Source organism: Clupea harengus, chromosome 11, assembly GCF_900700415.2.
Source record: "Clupea harengus chromosome 11, Ch_v2.0.2, whole genome shotgun sequence".
In the NCBI taxonomy this organism is placed as follows: Eukaryota; Metazoa; Chordata; class Actinopteri; order Clupeiformes; family Clupeidae; genus Clupea; species Clupea harengus.
The window spans coordinates 11,754,416-11,770,831 of NC_045162.1; the positions used below are offsets into that span (position 1 = coordinate 11,754,416).

General features: G+C 47.2%; 1 protein-coding gene across 1 annotated transcript; it reads right to left on the reverse strand.

Annotated features, from left to right (window-relative positions):
- Positions 1 to 1,487: 1,487 nt before the first annotated feature.
- On the reverse strand, positions 1,488 to 10,530 carry LOC105912990 (circadian-associated transcriptional repressor). Its single transcript, XM_012842002.3, has 6 exons — positions 10,301 to 10,530; positions 8,057 to 8,442; positions 7,108 to 7,183; positions 6,736 to 6,814; positions 5,625 to 5,817; positions 1,488 to 5,325 (listed from the first exon to the last, which is right to left on the reverse strand). The coding sequence occupies exons 2-6, from the start codon at positions 8,438 to 8,440 to the stop codon at positions 4,729 to 4,731; spliced, it is 1,329 nt and encodes a 442-aa protein (XP_012697456.2). The 5' UTR covers positions 8,441 to 8,442; positions 10,301 to 10,530; the 3' UTR covers positions 1,488 to 4,728.
- Between the last annotated feature and the right edge of the window lie 5,886 nt (positions 10,531 to 16,416).

Consider the following 16,416-nt stretch of genomic DNA (forward strand, 5'->3'; position numbering starts at 1 on the left):
CACATATACAAAAAACACAGGCAGACACACATACACACATGCGCATGGACGTGCAGACACACACGCACAGACACACACCTCCCCCTCCTTCCTCCTCGTGCCCCTGGTTTTCATCCTCGGGAAGAGCAGTGGGGTTGGATGGAGTAGTAAAGGGGGTACGTGCTGCTCTCTGCCCAAAACTGCATGGATACAAGGGGGGGCCGTGTGAGGGGGAGAGAAGGGCTGTGTGTGTAAGAGTGTGGAGAGAGTGCGCATGAGTGAGTGCGTGTGTGTAAAGCAAGCTTTGTTGTTGAATGGCAGCGTGCTCAAGTCAGTGTGTCACTGCGCAGGCGCAAGGGGTGTGTGTGTGTGTGTTTGTGTGTGTATTCACTGCATTTTGTTATGGACTTGGAAAACAGTATGCCAGGGCTGTGTATGCAGCACACAACCTTCAGTGCATAGTCCATGTGCTACTTTTGTATATGAGAACGGGTGTGTGAGTGCAAGCGTGTGTGTGTGTGTGTGTGTGTGTGTCTGTGTGTGTGTGTGTGCAACAGAAATCACTTTGATCATTATTTTAGTGAGATCATGTGTGGAAAAACAGTGTAGGAACCAGTGTTTGTTTGTGTGAGGTTGTTTACCTGAATTCAAAATACAGACTAAATGTTACTAAATAACATAATACAAAATAACGTAAGAAATCAAATCAACGTTGAGTGATATTTCTTACATACAGTTGCTGGCAGAGAGGTTTATTAAAGGCTATTTTTATCCATCCAAGGCAAAAACATATAGCAGATTGAGTACTGAAGCTTCTAAATTTATTAGCACCTCTTGTGAAAGCTGAAGACCCCAGAGGCAAGATTTCTTAACCTTGGATTTTACAGAAATGTATAAGAAATATTTTGTTTTTGTTTTGAAATATCAATGTATCCCTGTAGAGAAGTGCATCAATGAAAATACAGCCCAGCTACCAATGTCAAACAAAGCCACGCACAATCACACACACAAACAAAACAAACACACAGCTCGATAAGCATGCCCTGACACTCTCGCATGTCCACACACACGCACATACAATGGGGAAGGTGGGGGGGTGGGTGGGGTGCCACAGTCGGACAGAGCAGCTGGGACAACCCAACCCGATTAGAGTCAATACATTACGGCCAGATCTCCCCTTGCAGCCAACGCCCCCCCTTTCCTCTCATCCGCTCCACCCATCTCCCCCCTCTCCCCTCATCTGCTCCACCCATCTCCCCCCATCTGCTCCACCCATCTCCCCTCATCTGCTCCACCCATCTCCCCTACTCTCCTCTCTCGTTCTTTCCCAAATGTATGGTGACTAAATCAGCACCCCTGCAGTGCCACATCTGCTGGGGTTGCAATGCCCCCCCCCCCCCCCCCCCCCCCCCCCCCCAACAAGAGAGAAAGGGTTAAAAACGCACACTGCCATACACGCACACATCAACATCATGGAGAATGCAGAGACACAGATGTCAGAGTCAGACTTTTGATCATCAAATTAGTCTTTTTATTAAAAGACTTCATTTCATCATTGTTGAAAAAAAGTAGAGAGTACAATTCACTACAGGAGGGAAAAGAAGGAGAGAAGGAGAGGGCAGAGCTGGGGAGAAGGACAGAGGAGAGGACAGATAACGTCAGAGGGAGGAAGAAGGGTTAGGGGCACTACTGTAATATAAAAAAAGTCAGTTCAAATAAACCAGACGCAACATCAGACCACTCGTCTTGGTATCAGCCGTAGAAAACATGAAAAAAAAACGAACACAAACAAATGAGTGCAAATGGTCTGTGTCCTGACAACACAGTAGTACGAAAGCAATGCGAACAGCCCCCTGTCTGCATACCTGTGATGTGTGACATAGACACCGTGTTGTTTGGCCTTCACTTCTAAATATGTTCTCATGTTTCAATAGTGACCAGAAACTCAGTAATTCATACAGTTTAGCAGCTCATGAAATCGGTGCAAATATTATTTCCCTTAATGTTTACTCCTCAAGTTCTCTGGTCCTCTTTTTTTAAGTTTTCTCTGGCAATCAGAAAAAGGTTTTAAATACCTGCTGCGTCAAATTCTTCCAATAAAATATAGTGGGCTTTAATAATATCAATCTCTTCAATGAAAAATCACACCAAAAATATATTCCTGCTCACACGTGGGGCCAATGTAATGTTGAACAATCAAAGTAGTCTTTTGACATCAACGTACAGGTCTTCAGCAGTGATGGTTTTCAACACAGGGCTTTGCACTTTCTTCTAGTGGTTGCTGGTATAGAGTGTTCAAATGGACAATACAAAAGAAAGGAGATGAAACAGTAATGAAAAATACAGCATCAGTTTTTTTCAAAGCCTTGATAATTCAGTTGTCATGTTCTATACCATAGTTTGGGATGCAAACGCACAAGTCGATCACACAGTATAAAACGCTTTTAAACACATCCTATTTGGTAATAAAGGCACGGTTGTCATCCAATCAAAGATCTCAATCAGTCTCCACTACTTGAGTAAAAAAAGGAAAAGGGCTGTGACAGAGCCTGTACCAATCAGTGTGATGAGGATCTCTGGACCCCAAAGACGCAGCTGCCAAATAAATAAATACATACATAAATAAATGCAGATATTCACATGAATAAATAAACATTGAAGAGCCAGGAATGCCCCCACGCCTGTCTGCTACTTATGGAGTGCAAAACCTTATCCCGCAGGACACCCTGGCAGTATACGTGTGTTTGTGTGTGTGTGTGTGTGACAAAGTATGAATGTGTTAAGAGTGAGTGTGAGAGCACGTGGGTGAATTTGAACGTGGCTGAATGAATGTGTTTGTTTGTGTGTGTTGGCAGGAGGCAAGAATTACGTGTAGATTTGTGCGCTTGTGTGAGAGTGTAAGTGTGTGCGGTGATGTTTATCTATATATTGCTGTTTGACTGTGTGTGTGTGCGTGTATGCTCGTTAGTGGTTAGAAGTGAGAAAACAAGAGCGAGAGAGTTTCTTTTAACTGTGTGTGTGTGTGTGTGTGTGCGCATATATAGGTATGTGAAAGCATATGTATAGGTGAATGTGTGTCTATTGGTAGACTGGTGTTTGAGTGTGTGTACTGTCACTAAGATGTTGCTTCCTCAGAAACTCTCCAGAACATTTCGTCAACTGAGAATTAACAAAGTCCAAGACCACTTTAGAGAAAAACAGGATTGAAAATCCAATCTATGAAAAAAATGTCTTACCATTATTTTTAAATTAAATTAAATTTAAAGTAAATAACACAATATTATTATTTTGCACCGGATCCTATTATTTGATGAAAAAAAATTATAATCACATCAGTTGATAGACCTCGTTAATTCTCGGTAGACAAGTTCCAGCCACATCCCCCTCCTCTGATTGGCTGTGTCATACTCCGTCTGATTGGCTATGCTATTCACATATCTCTTTTGATCCATTTACACGTTTTTCCTCCGACAAATCCTTTCACAGCGCCTGGCGTTTTGGTAAAGGACATTACATCAGATGTAAACAAAGCAAAACGCCCCATTATGAAGTCGTTGTTTTGAGGCATTTGCCTATGATGGTACTAATGCAGTCTCTATTCTTAATGCAGCTCTTCTGCATGGCTAGACCTGCTTTAGCAAGTCTCCTTCTCCTATTCCTCCACAGTCAACCACAGCAAAAGCTTCAACACTAAGGGAACAGAAGTGTGTAAACACTATTCTGTCCACCTCTGTGAAGATCACATTTTTGATATCAGTATCATTTTCCTTCACTCTTTTTCACCTTTAACCATTTCTCCATTACCAAATTTCTTCGTAATGGTGAGAGAAAAAAAACTCCAACCCCCATTAATCACGACCTCAAGACTCCACTGCAACATGATTTCCCATGTGACAATCATTTTTTTCTTTTAGCCAAAAGATATTCAACAGCATATCTGTGTTTGAGTTGAAATTGTGGTGCGTGTAACTGTCAATATCTGCATCGAATTTTGTGAGTCCAAACTAAGCAGACCTTTAGACATCAGACAATACGATTTTATGTCCAAAGGTCCAAACGAATATAAAAACAAAAGTCTCAATTCATCTTTTTACTCCTTCCACCCGCTTATCGCGCTCCTCCTCCTCCTCCTCCTCCTCCTCCCTCCATCCCTCTAAACCATTAGTGCAGGGTGCTTCAGTTCAGCTGTGTGTGCTTCCATGTCGTGCACTAAAGGCTGATTTATGGTCGTACAAAGAGCCTCCGCAGACCCTACGCCGTAGCCTACACAAGTGACATACGCCGCTGTGAGCATTTATACACGCATTTATACATAGTCGGCGTAACGCTAGTTGGAAAAAATTTACAAAGATGGCGGACCAAACTCCATAGACAGATGTGTTTGTTTTGTTTTTTTTTGCTTAGATTTTTTAAGTTACTGAGAAATAGACACTGTACAATTATCCATTTACAATGTTATTGAAACAAAAAACTATGTCTGAGGTGATTTGCAAGGCGTCTGCTAGTCAACTATCCAATGTTAGTGTGTAAGCTTACAATAGCAAGCCAACTTTCCACAAAGTAGTCAGCAAAGTTGTTTGGAAAAGGGGAGACAGCAATCTTAACATTTTAAGAACATTTCTGGTCAAACAGTGGTCAGCAATTCATAGAGGCGTGATTGGTCGTCAGGCTACGGTGTAGGCTACGGCGTAGAACATGAGGCTATGCCGCACCAATGGCGTAGATTCTACGCAGAAATGTGAATCGGCCTTAACTCTGCACAGGGCCGGGCCGTGTCACTGGCTCCGCCCTGCTCAAAGGCCTCGTTGTGATTGGTGGAGTTGTGGCCTGGACCCTCCCCTGCACAGGTGAGTCATTTCGGCTTGCAGGGGTGTCGGGCTGATTTGGGGCCCCCCCCGAGGGCTGCAGTACTGGGTTGAGGGACTGAAAGACGGGGGTGGTGGAGGAGACAGAGCTGTCCTGCATGGCTGGACTGCCCCGACTGGCTGGAGGGGAGGCCACCATCACCAAATAGCTACCCTTCTGCCCTGCTGCTGCTGCCACCCCCACTTCATGGGTGTTGCAGGACTTGGGGGGCGAGAGGATGGGGGCCACGTGGACCCAGGTGAGGCTCGGTTCTGACGAGTGAGGCGCCGGGGGGGCGGACACGTCCTCCTTGGACTGACTGGAGCCCTGCTCCCCGTCACGGTGCTGGTCTGGCCCTCTCTGGGTTTCAGGCGCTCTCTGGGACTGCGAGCTGCTCTCTCCCTCCAGGCTCAGACCCAGAGCACCTTTGACTTGGAAGCGCTTACAGAGGAAGGGAGGAGGTGTGGAGGAGTCGGTGTCTGACCAGCTAAGGCGACGCTTCTGTGATGAGGAACAGAACAGAAAAAGGGAAGAGAGTTAGAGGGGAAAACATGCAGATGGATAAAAAGGGAGAAAAGACATCTAATACACAGAATACACATGGCATGAGAATTATAACTTGACTAGAACTAGAATTATATAAAACTGTTCTGAATATAGATGATCAATCCTCAAGTGAAACGTAGCTGTATTGTGTGTGTGCGTCTGTGTATGTGTGTGTGTGTGTGTGTGTGTGTGTGTGTATGTCTGTATGCGTCTCTGTGTGTGTGTGTGTGTGTGTGTGTGTGCATATGTGTTACCTTGACAGGCATGTGTAGCTGGTCCTTGTGCTTGTGTGGCAGTGTGCTGTTGTGTGCGGGGCTGGAGGCTGAGCTGGGGGCTGCCTGAGGGGCAGCAGAGGCTGGAGGGGCAGATGACGCCTGCGGGGACACCTGAGGAAACCACAGCTTCAGCATCATCTCCACCTGAAGCAGCGTGTTCAGATACTTCTCCCTAGACAGACAGTGACAGAGAGAGAGAGAGAGAGAGAGAGAGAGAGAGAGAGAGAGAGAGAGAGAGAGAGAGAGAGAGAGAGAGAGAGAGAGAGAGAGAGAGAGAGAGAGAGAGAGAGAGAGAGAGAGCGCGAGAGAGAGATGTTTTGAGACTTAATTCCTTCAGTATTAAAACAAATAGAACTTTACAGCATGTACTACAAACGATCTCCTGAATTGAATCCACAAGTTCTACATCCTCAGATTAAAAGGAAACGACAAGACAGAAACGTATATGGAGAGAGAAAGAGATGTTACAGAGGGAGAGAAAGATGGAAAAAGGGTGTGAGAGTGAGAGAAAGAGAAAAGAGAGAAGGAGAGCTTTAAGGGTGATAGCGAGAGAGGAGGAGGTGGATGGAGAGATGGCAAGAGAACAAAAGATGTAGAAGAAGAGATATCAGGACAATGGAGAGTGAGGGAAAGGGAAGGAGAGGAAAATTAGGCCGAATGATGACCAGACAAATATTTGAAAGACACGCAGGTAAATAGGCCGACAGGCCAAAACAGAAAAACACCCTGAACACACACACACACACACACACAGATAAGAGCACCCTAACCCTTCAGCAGCTCTTACACAACCCACAGGCATGATGGTCACTAAGGGTTATGATGCTAAAGGGAGTCCTCATATAGCCCTGAGTGTGTGCGCACAACTACACACACACATTGTTGAAATCCCACTCCTGTGATAACACACTCAGCCCTAGATAAACACATTCATATCCATGAACACATGCATGCACTTGAACATACACGTTTGATGAGATGACCCAGACACACGCCACTCTTGAAAACATACTTCTGAATTACGCAGCCTTCCAGAAACTCTCATGTGGACACACACACACACACACACACACACACACCTGATTCTTACCCGCTGTTAGGCTTTTGCAGCACTCCCACAATCCTCTGGATGCGATCCATGGCAACGCTCTGCTGGAAACTACTCAGACCTGTCAATCAAACATGACATGAGATTGTTTACCAACAGCAATGACAGTTGTCTGAGCCTAATCTACATACATGCATCCATACATACAGACATACCCCACACACACCATGGCACAAACACTCACACATTTACCCCCCCCCCACCCACACACACACACACATTAGATTTTATCAGGCATTCATGTTAGAAGAATGCATCCAAACATCCAGAGCAAAAAAACAAAACCTGTTTGTCTACTGTAGAAGCTTTTCTCACAGCGAAAGACACACAGACAAAGAAGGTGTTTGCTCTCACCTCGATCAAAACGGCCATTCTTCAGACCATGCAGAAGCTCCAGCATAGGCCTGACAAAACACTGCAACTCCAAACACTGAAACCGAGACGGAGAGGGAGGGAAAGAGAGACAGAGAGAGAGAGGCAGAGGGAGGGAAAGAGAGACAGAGGGAGGGAAAAAGAGAGAGAGAGAGAGAGAGAGGAAAAGCTTTAAAATCATTAACTGCAACCTGTGTTACAGAGCAAATTATAACAGCCTTAGTAACAGTGAACTGCAAAGATTTAGCAGGCAGAGGGTAGAACTCTCAGGGCAGATCAGAGCGCTCAGCAAACTGCATGGAAATATATCCAATGTAAGACAGAGGTAATCGACCACAGAGAAAAACCTACTGAAAGAGTTGGGAATCAGAATCATTATTCATATGCATCTTCTACTCATGTCTCTTATAGCTAGAAATACAGTTAAACAGAAATAAGTCTAACATATGAATGTACTTTATTTCCAGACTGGCAGGAATGCGTCCTGATCTTGAGTCTGTTTATTGCCTCAGTGTCCTAGTGCCTGCATGGTCGGGGAGTGATTGTTTTCCTTCACGTCATTTGCAAAGATAAGATTGTCACGCTTTTACATCTTTGCGAACATATGCCTCCTGGTGGGAAAATTAAGATGCTTAAGGTTGAGGATACTTAAACTCTTTATAGACTTTTTCTTGTGTAATCAGAGAAGTTGGTAGATCTGCACGTGAAACCTTCCCCTCTCCTTTGGTGCACCATTGTAAAGAATAAAGCCTTGTGTCCATATTGAACACCACTCTTTTGACTGAGTCTCCAAGTCTTTGGTAGCAAAATGACCATCAACACTGCTCTCACAACACAACATGACCTCAATAACATTATCAAGATCTATAATACCATTTTCTTTGGTGTCATAGAATAGCATTTCCAGTTCAAAGCTGCGGTGGTTCTCTACCTTCTGAGTGAAGAGCAGGTCTCCCTGCGAGGGCCCCTCCTTCTCGCTGGGCCCCTCACTCTCCGAAGCACTCCACGCTCCTGACGTGCTGGACGACGAGACGGACGAGGACAGTGGCGTCGGCCGCCGCGCGCCAACCTCTAGCTTTTCGGGCCCCTTGAAGCCGTCGCAGGCCCACTGTGAGCCCGGGCTGGCCAGGGCATCGCCCTGGAGACCGCTGTAGGCGGCGCGGGAGGAAGGGCGGACGACACGGCTGGCATCGCCCTCCGACAGGAAGACATCGGTGTCGTCCTCCACGGGGTCACTGTCACTGAACAGGAAGCTGTCACTGGAGCTTAGCGAATCATGGGAGGGCGGGGAGGGAGTCCTTCCTGTTGTCTGCATTTCTGCAGGTTTGGAAAGAAAGAGAGGCAGGGGTTACTCATGAGCATAAGATGGGAAAAGAGAGAGGGATACAGGGATACATTAGGTGTGGGACTGGGTGGGTATCAAAGTGAAGATACTGGACCAGAGTGCACAGCATGGGAGTATGGTCAGCATGGCACATGAAAACAATCAGTATCCACTTCCTCATATTTTGTTTACAGCAAAGACTTGAGACTGGGGTGCTGGAGGTTCTTGTTTTTGTGAACCTCATTTTTTTTCTCCAGCATTATGACTATATCAGCAACAAAATACTGCTTGTGTTTGTATTGTGAATGTGAGTAGTGTGTGTGTATGTGTGTGTGTGTGTGTGTGTGTGTGTGTGTGAGTGGTTCAGAGCAGTGTAAGCAGCAGCACAGTGCATAACTTATGGGATATGCTGGTAAGCTGCAGCAAATGGCAGGAGTGTGTGTGCATCTGTGAGTGTGAGTGTGTGTGTGTGTGAGAATGTGGGTGGAGAGGTGAGGTTCAACAAACGGCATAGCAGCCCTCGTCAACACCCCAGCAAGAGCCTGCGTTTGGGTGTGTATGTGTGTGTGCTCATGTGATAGTCTGTGTGTCTGTGTACTTGCGTGCGTGTGTGTGGAGGGAGGGGGGGATTGTTTCACTATTCTTACCAGAAGTCACTGCCTGCACAAAACTCTCCTCTCTCTCACTCCCTCTATAGCTCTCTCTCTCTCACCTCCTTCTTCCCTTTCTCTCCTCCCTGCACCTCCTCCTCCTCTTTCTCCTTCTCCTTTTCTCTCTCTCTCTCACTTTCTCTCTCCTCTGGCACTCGCTCACACATTGAGTCAATCCCCTCCCAGTCTCCCAGTCTCTCCATCCCCATCCCCCACCTTAAACCACTCACCAGCACCCACCTCCCCCCTTCACTCGCTTTCTCACTGCTCCCCCTCTCTACTCCTCCCTCCCTCCCCTTCTCCTTCTCTCTCCGCCGAACTCACTTCATCTCACTACACTCAGCTTCCCTCACATCACCCTCTGTGTTTTTCTTCCTATAGGTCAAGTCCACGCCCCTCAACCCTTTCCCTCCCCTTAGTCTCACACACACAACCAGGTCACGGAGTTCGTTTTTCTCACACACACACTTATAGGGGTATATGTATCCTTTTTCTGTGTGCTGACTGGGGAAGGGAGTAGGTTCACTGAGGTCATGTCACAGAAGATTCCATAGGTCCATTAGCACGTGCGCGCGCACACATACACAAACACACACACACACACACACAACTCATCATCTCCTCATTCAACCTCATGTTTCCAAATTCCACTTCAGACAAAGTATGTCAACGGTGGATGTCCCGAGTTGCCCAGACATGCATTTGTTAAAACTTACATATTATTCTATTTGTAGGCCTGTGTGACCGATACACTTGCATCCCTGTGGTATAGCTTGGCTCAATTTGAAAACGTTCGGTCCTAAACTCTTAAAAATGTAATTAGTAAATACGCCTAGCACAGCAAAGTAATGCCGTTCTGAAACACGCCCTTGACATATTTTTCGTTTCACATATTACCAGTCGTGTGCCATCTTATTAAAATGGTTGCACGCATATACTCCCAAATTCACATACATTCCAAAAACTCAGTTGACCATAGGCGTTAGCTGAAATATCTTCACTAATTACACTCACGAAGGGCAATACACAGTCCAGATATTTTTACATTGGAACAGAACCGAGGCCGATCAGACGAGCAGCTCATCCTCTTTACACTTATAGATATACAACGCAGCCTCACTCGGCCCGACTACTTTTGTGTCGTTTATTAGTACAAATAAATGTCATCGTAATGATGAAGCCAGAGAGTTCCACTACTCACCTGGAAATGCCCACCGAAAACTAACCCGATAACACTTTTCCTCTGTCCCTCCGACCTCCTAGCTGCACCTGGAGTCTACTGGCATGCACGCGGTGTCTGGCTTATCCGTTCCGCCAGTCTACGCTGAGGGCTCGCTGTTCGTTCACTGGATTTTCTCTCCACTACGCCGTTGCCTCTTTTTTTTTCTCCACTCCCTTACAAGCGTCAACATGTGCATGGATACACGTGCCCAATTTAGAGCCATCCAGACAGCTACGCTTATTGGTTGTTCTTTTGACAGAGGCGCTGTCAATTGGCGGATATTCTGGCCAGTGATCACTTCTCCCTCACTCCATTGGTCAGCTGCTACGGAGCCTCTTGCCCCGCCCACACATGTGTCAGACGTGTGTAGAGTAGGGGCGGACGACGGAGGAGGGTAAACACACGAGCTCACCGGTCGTGTACGCATGTGAAGGAATACAGTATGTTCTGGGGATTGTACTCACAGAGATGGAGAAAGAGAGATGGGAAGGGAGGGGGCATGTAGGCCTACATTCTCTTCAAAAGTTTGGGACAATTATGCTAAATAAATGTGCCTCAGTGGCATCCATCTCACGTGGTTGCACGTTTCAAACCCCTCTGATTTCGGCAATACTATGCCAAAATCACACCAAACTGTCTAAATATGCTAAAAATCAATAAAACACGTCATGTTTTTGTAATCTTTTTTTTAATAAGAGGCTTTTTCCCTACCTGAGTCAAATTTTCAGGCACATTTTTGCAAACCTTTTTTTAGAATATTGTAATCAGCTGGGGTGTTCCCAGCATGCATCAGCTGTCATGTGTTAATGGTTTAGCCCTTAAAGTTGTGTATCCCTTTTGTGACTAGTAGGAGTGTATGTGATTGTCTCCAAGTTGTCTATGTGTTATGCTGTTTAAATCCTTTATTAGTTTTATGTTAGTTGTCCATCTTTAGCGTAATTGTCAGTGTGACTTATGTCTTTTCCCTTCCTACTGTGTCACTGTAAACACAATTCCTGTGTGTGCTGTAGTATGTTGATTTCAAAATAAAAGGCTGCTACCAAAAATAACCTATACTGTGCTGTCACTCCTGGGTGGAACCCAGACTGCAACAAATGTAGTTAGAAATGGTTGAGAAAGATGATGCTTCGTTTGATTTTAGAATCTCACCACGTAGCTATAGGGGCAGGGGTAAGGGCAAAAGGCTCACATTCCAGAAGTCTTGAAGGGACTACCTGAGGCTGTGTGAGCCAGCGTTCCCCACCTGGGTTTCCAGCACTGCCGCCCTGCTGGGACCTGGAGCCGAGTCCAGCAGTGTGCCCGGCCCACCCAGAGCTGCCGGCTGACCCAGAGGCTGACCCAGCGGTGTCAGGAGCACCTTGGCAGAGAGCGATGAAGCTGCCTCACTACAATGGGGAGGGGGGCCACTCGAGACATACATCATTCAGGTACAGCTGGTGCCCCAATTAAACATGTGGTCGGGGGAGGGGACGGGGTCCAGGTCTTCATCACCCTGGAAGGCAAGCCCCTTAGGTTCTTCCCGGCCTCCATCCAGTGGATCTGGCCGGCCATCGAGTCGACAGATCTTTGCTGACGATGCCAGTGACCCTGGCCGAGGCAGAGCGGGTTGAGCATGTGCTGCGCCCCCCCGGCACGAGGCACACGGAGAGCCAGGCCGACCTGGAGGAGAGCGAAAGGGAGGAAGTGACCCACCAGGCCACCACCACAGCGACCTTGGTGGAGACCTTGAGGTGCGGTTGGGCAGTCCACTGAGAGTTGCTACTGCTGCGGAGAGCTGGGGTCACATAGCATGCTACTGCCCAGCACTGACGCCACACAGCCCAGCGGTCAGTTGTTGCATGGGCTCGGCCTTGTGGACCGGACGAACGTGCTATACCTGGACTGCAACCTGGACACAGGGTCCTCCATTTTGCTGATCCACCCTGGAACCCTGCCTAAGATAGATGGCTTAAGACTGTGGGGTAGGGGGATCGCGTGCAAATGGACCTGTGGAATCTGTATACGCTTGTGTGCCATGAACTCAGTTAACCTACTCCCCTCCCCCTCAACACACAGGAGTAGGATAGTTATACCCTATATGTGTGTGTTAAAGACGAACTCAGTGACCGGGTTGTGTGTTTGTACGTGACTAGCGGGGGAAGGGTGTGGAGGGGCGTGGGCTAGCTTATAGGAAGAAAACCAGAGAGGGGGATGTGAAAGAAACAGAGAATAGTGAGATGAAAGGAAGTGTTGTTGGCCACAGTGTCAGTTTGGATTGGCAAACAAACGGGACCCCTGCATCATCGGGCTGGGCCTGTTGGCCAGGTGGGATGCCACAGTGGATGTGCCCAGAGCCGTGTTCTGTCTGGGTGCTGAAGCTGTGGCACTCCACACTGCCAACTGACCTCCACAGCGGCGCTGCCAGCAGGAGGCTCCACCACGGCCAGCACAGGGGTCCTCTGCATCGCTGCCGCCAGGCAGGATCCTCCACACCACTGCCTGTCTTCGCCACTCTGACCTCTGAACCCAGGCTCCTCTGCTCTAGTGGTCCAGCAGCAGCGTCTGCCCCACAGCACCCCAGACACTAGTGTGGGGTGCATGAGTTGCTGGGGACAGTTAACCACTTAAGGGGAGGCTGTTTAGCGTGCTGGGGCTGTTCCCAGCATGCATCAGCTGTCATGTGTTGTTGGTTTAGCCGTTAAAGTTGTGTTTCCCTTTTGTGACTAGTAGGAGTGTATGTGATTGTCTCCAAGTTGTCTATGTTATATGCTGTTTAAATCCTTTATTAGTTTTATGTTAGTTGTCCATCTTTAGCGTAATTGTCAGTGTGACTTATGTCTTTTCCCTTCCTACTGTGTCACTGTAAACAAAATTCCTGTGTGTACGGTATTATGTTGATTTCAAAATAAAAGGCCGCTACCAAAAATAACCTATACTGTGCTGTCACCCCTGGGTGGAACCCAGACTACAACACATGTAGTTAGAAATTGTTGAGAAAGATGTTGCTTCATTTGATTTGAGAATCTCACCACGCAGCTGTAGGGGGAGGGGTAAGGGCAAAAGGCTCACATTCCAGAAGTCTTGACGGGACTACCTGAGGCTGTGTGAGCCAGCGTTCCCCACCTGGGTTTCCAGCACTGCTGCCCTGCTGGGACCTGGAGCCGAGTCCAGCAGTGTGCCCGGCCCACCCAGAGCTGCCGGCTGACCCAGGAGCTGACCCAGCGATGTCAGGAGCACCTTGGCAGAGAGCGATGAAGCTGCCTCACTACAATGGGGGGGGGGGGGGGGGCAATCGAGACATACCTCATTCAGGTATAGCTGGTGGCCCAATTAAACGTGTGGTCAGGGTCAGCAGCCATGGAGGAGACCTTGAGGTACGGTTGGGCAGTCCACTGAGAGTTGCTACTGCTGCGGAGAGCTGGGTCACAGAGCATGCTACTGCCCAGCACTGACGCCACACAGCCCAGCGGTCAGTTGTTGCATGGGCTCGGCCTTGTGGACCGGACGAACGTGCTATACCTGGACTGCAACCTGGACACAGGGTCCTCCATTTTGCTGATCCACCCGGGAACCCTGCCTGAGATAGATGGCTTAAGACTGTGGGGTAGGGGGATCGCGTGCAAATGGACCTATGGAATCTCTACACGCTTGTGTGCCATGAACTCAGTTAACCTACTCCCCTCCCCCTCAACACACAGGAGTAGGATAGTTATACCCTATATGTGTGTGTTAAAGACGAACTCAGTGACCGGGTTGTGTGTTTGTGTGTGACTAGGGGGGGAAGGGTGTGGAGGGGCGTGGGCTAGCTTATAGGAAGAAAACCAGAGAGGGGGATGTGAGGGAAACAGAGAATAGTGAGATGAAAGCAAGTGTTGTCGGCCACAGTGTCAGTTTGGATTGGCTAACATACGGGACCCCTGCATCATCGGGCTGGGCCTGTTGGCCAGGTGGGATGCCACAGTGGATGTGCCCAGAGCCGTGTTCTGTCTGGGTGCTGAAGCTGTGGCACTCCACACTGCCAACTGACCTCCACAGCGGTGCTGCCAGCAGGAGGCTCCACCACCGCCAGCACAGGGGTCCTCTGCATCGCTGCCGCCAGGCAGGATCCTCCACACCACTGCCTGTCTTCGCCACTCTGACCTCTGAACCCAGGGCCCTCTGCTCTAGTGGTCCAGCAACAGCGTCTGCCCCACAGCACCCCAGACACTAGTGTGGGGTGCATGGGTTGCTGGGGACAGTTAACCACTAAGGGGGAGGCTTTTCAGTGTGCTGAGGGTGTTCCCAGCATGCATCAGGTGTTATGTGTTTGTTGCGGTTTTAGCTGTTAGCTTTCAGTATGGACAGGTTGTGTATGTCTTCTGTATTTAGTAGGAGTGTATGTGATTGTTACCATGTTCTCTGTGTGTTATGTTGTTTAATTCCTGTTTTTAAGAAACTTTTGCCATAAAAGAGCTTCATTACGTGCTCATGTCAGAGAGAGACCCAGAAAGTCACACTGTAAAAACATAGAATAACATAGAATTAAAGAGGCCTAAAAGCAGCAGGCTATTTCTCGAATGAATGCATTTCAATTCCTGAGAAAACATGGCAAGATGTGTTAATATATAGGCCCTACAACAACAGGAAGTGATTTGTGGGTATCATGTACGTTATATTTCTGTCCAAATATTTCTGATTCCGTTTGGCATATCTTTGGCATATAAGTATTACCTGTCAGAGATATGCCATTTCTCCAGACCGTGCCGGCCTCCTGACCAGACCAAAACTATTTGTCTTCACAGACTGTAAGAGCTGCCCAGCTGGGATCTTACAATGTGGTCAATATGCACTGAGCCTGAGAGGGACCAAATCATTTTCTTTCTTCTTGGGCACGTTCAAGTAAATGGTACATCGTGAGCTCGATCTGCTTAAACGTACCCAGCCCACAATGTATTAAACGTGCACACGAAGATCTTACATCGTGTGTACAACAACAGGCCGAGAGGGACCAAATGTGTTTTTTTTCTTACTACGGTGCACGTTATGTTACATCGTGAGCTCGATCTATTCAAACGTGCCCACAATTTATTAAACGTGCGCACGGAAATATTGGTAATGCTTATATGTTGGTTAACCATGGAGTAAGTAGTGCTCATGTTTTAGTTAGCAAGTATCTGAGGCCTACACAATATGATTTTAAACTAAGTCTCTAATGTACATTCTTCATGTAGCCTCCTGGAAGAGGTTTTCGTGTATTTTCATGAAATGTACCTATTATTATACGCTTATTTATTCATTAATTTAGGTCACTTCTCTTTTCTTATCAATCTGTGCAGCAGCGTGGTCTTTCAAGTGTTTACAGATATTACAGGTCTTGTGTAACATAATACTTCACATCATATCTGTTTATTATTTTAATCGATTGAACAAAACGTGGAAGAGTTTGTGGATAGGTTTGCTGGCACTGCAAAGATTTGCATTTGCTTGGACTCGCGAAACTGTGGAGATGAGGATCATTGGCGCTGGTGTCGCGCGCACACACACACACACACACACACACACCCTCACAGAGAGAGTCAAAAACGTTCTCTCCCAAGCCTCGGCACAAGTGTGTGCACATGTAGCCGGCCCACGAAGATTTGTGAATGAATCTACAAAGCCACACCCTCTATGTACACTACACCAATGAAATTAATAAATATGTGCGTTTTCCCGCCTTCTTTAAAACTGCGTGACCAATGCAGAGACGATACGGGTCAAGACTGTTGCATAAGATAACATAACGGCCGCACGTTTGAGAGGTTCGCTCCATCGTGCAGACGAAACGAGGAGGGAGGGGATGTAAAGCGGTTAAATGATGCGAATTATAATTAGCGTTGTCTTAACAAAGCAGTTTCTCGGGATGGGCTAAATAGTTTATCGGATAACTGCTCATTCTAATAGTCTTCTTTGGGGCAATATACGTAGCCTACCATACTCTAAATGCAGGAAACCTACTTATTTAACCGGCATTTGACTTGGATTGAATAGCGGCGTATTGGTCTAATGGCTATATAGCCTGAAAAACGAAATCGGCTTATAGGCTACCCTATACAGCCTATTGGGAATTACTTGATTTGGTTCAAATAATTACAATC

Bases quoted from the DNA above. Each gene is read 5' to 3' on its own strand.
- LOC105912990 (XM_012842002.3), bottom strand. From the start codon at position 8,440: ATGCAGACAACAGGAAGGACTCCCTCCCCGCCCTCCCATGATTCGCTA. The intron at 5,818-6,735 runs GTAAGAATCAGG...CTGTCTGTCTAG, and splicing joins CTGCAAAAGCCTAACAGCGG to GGAGAAGTATCTGAACACGC. The intron at 5,326-5,624 runs GTAACACATATG...TCCTCATCACAG, and splicing joins AGCTACACATGCCTGTCAAG to AAGCGTCGCCTTAGCTGGTC.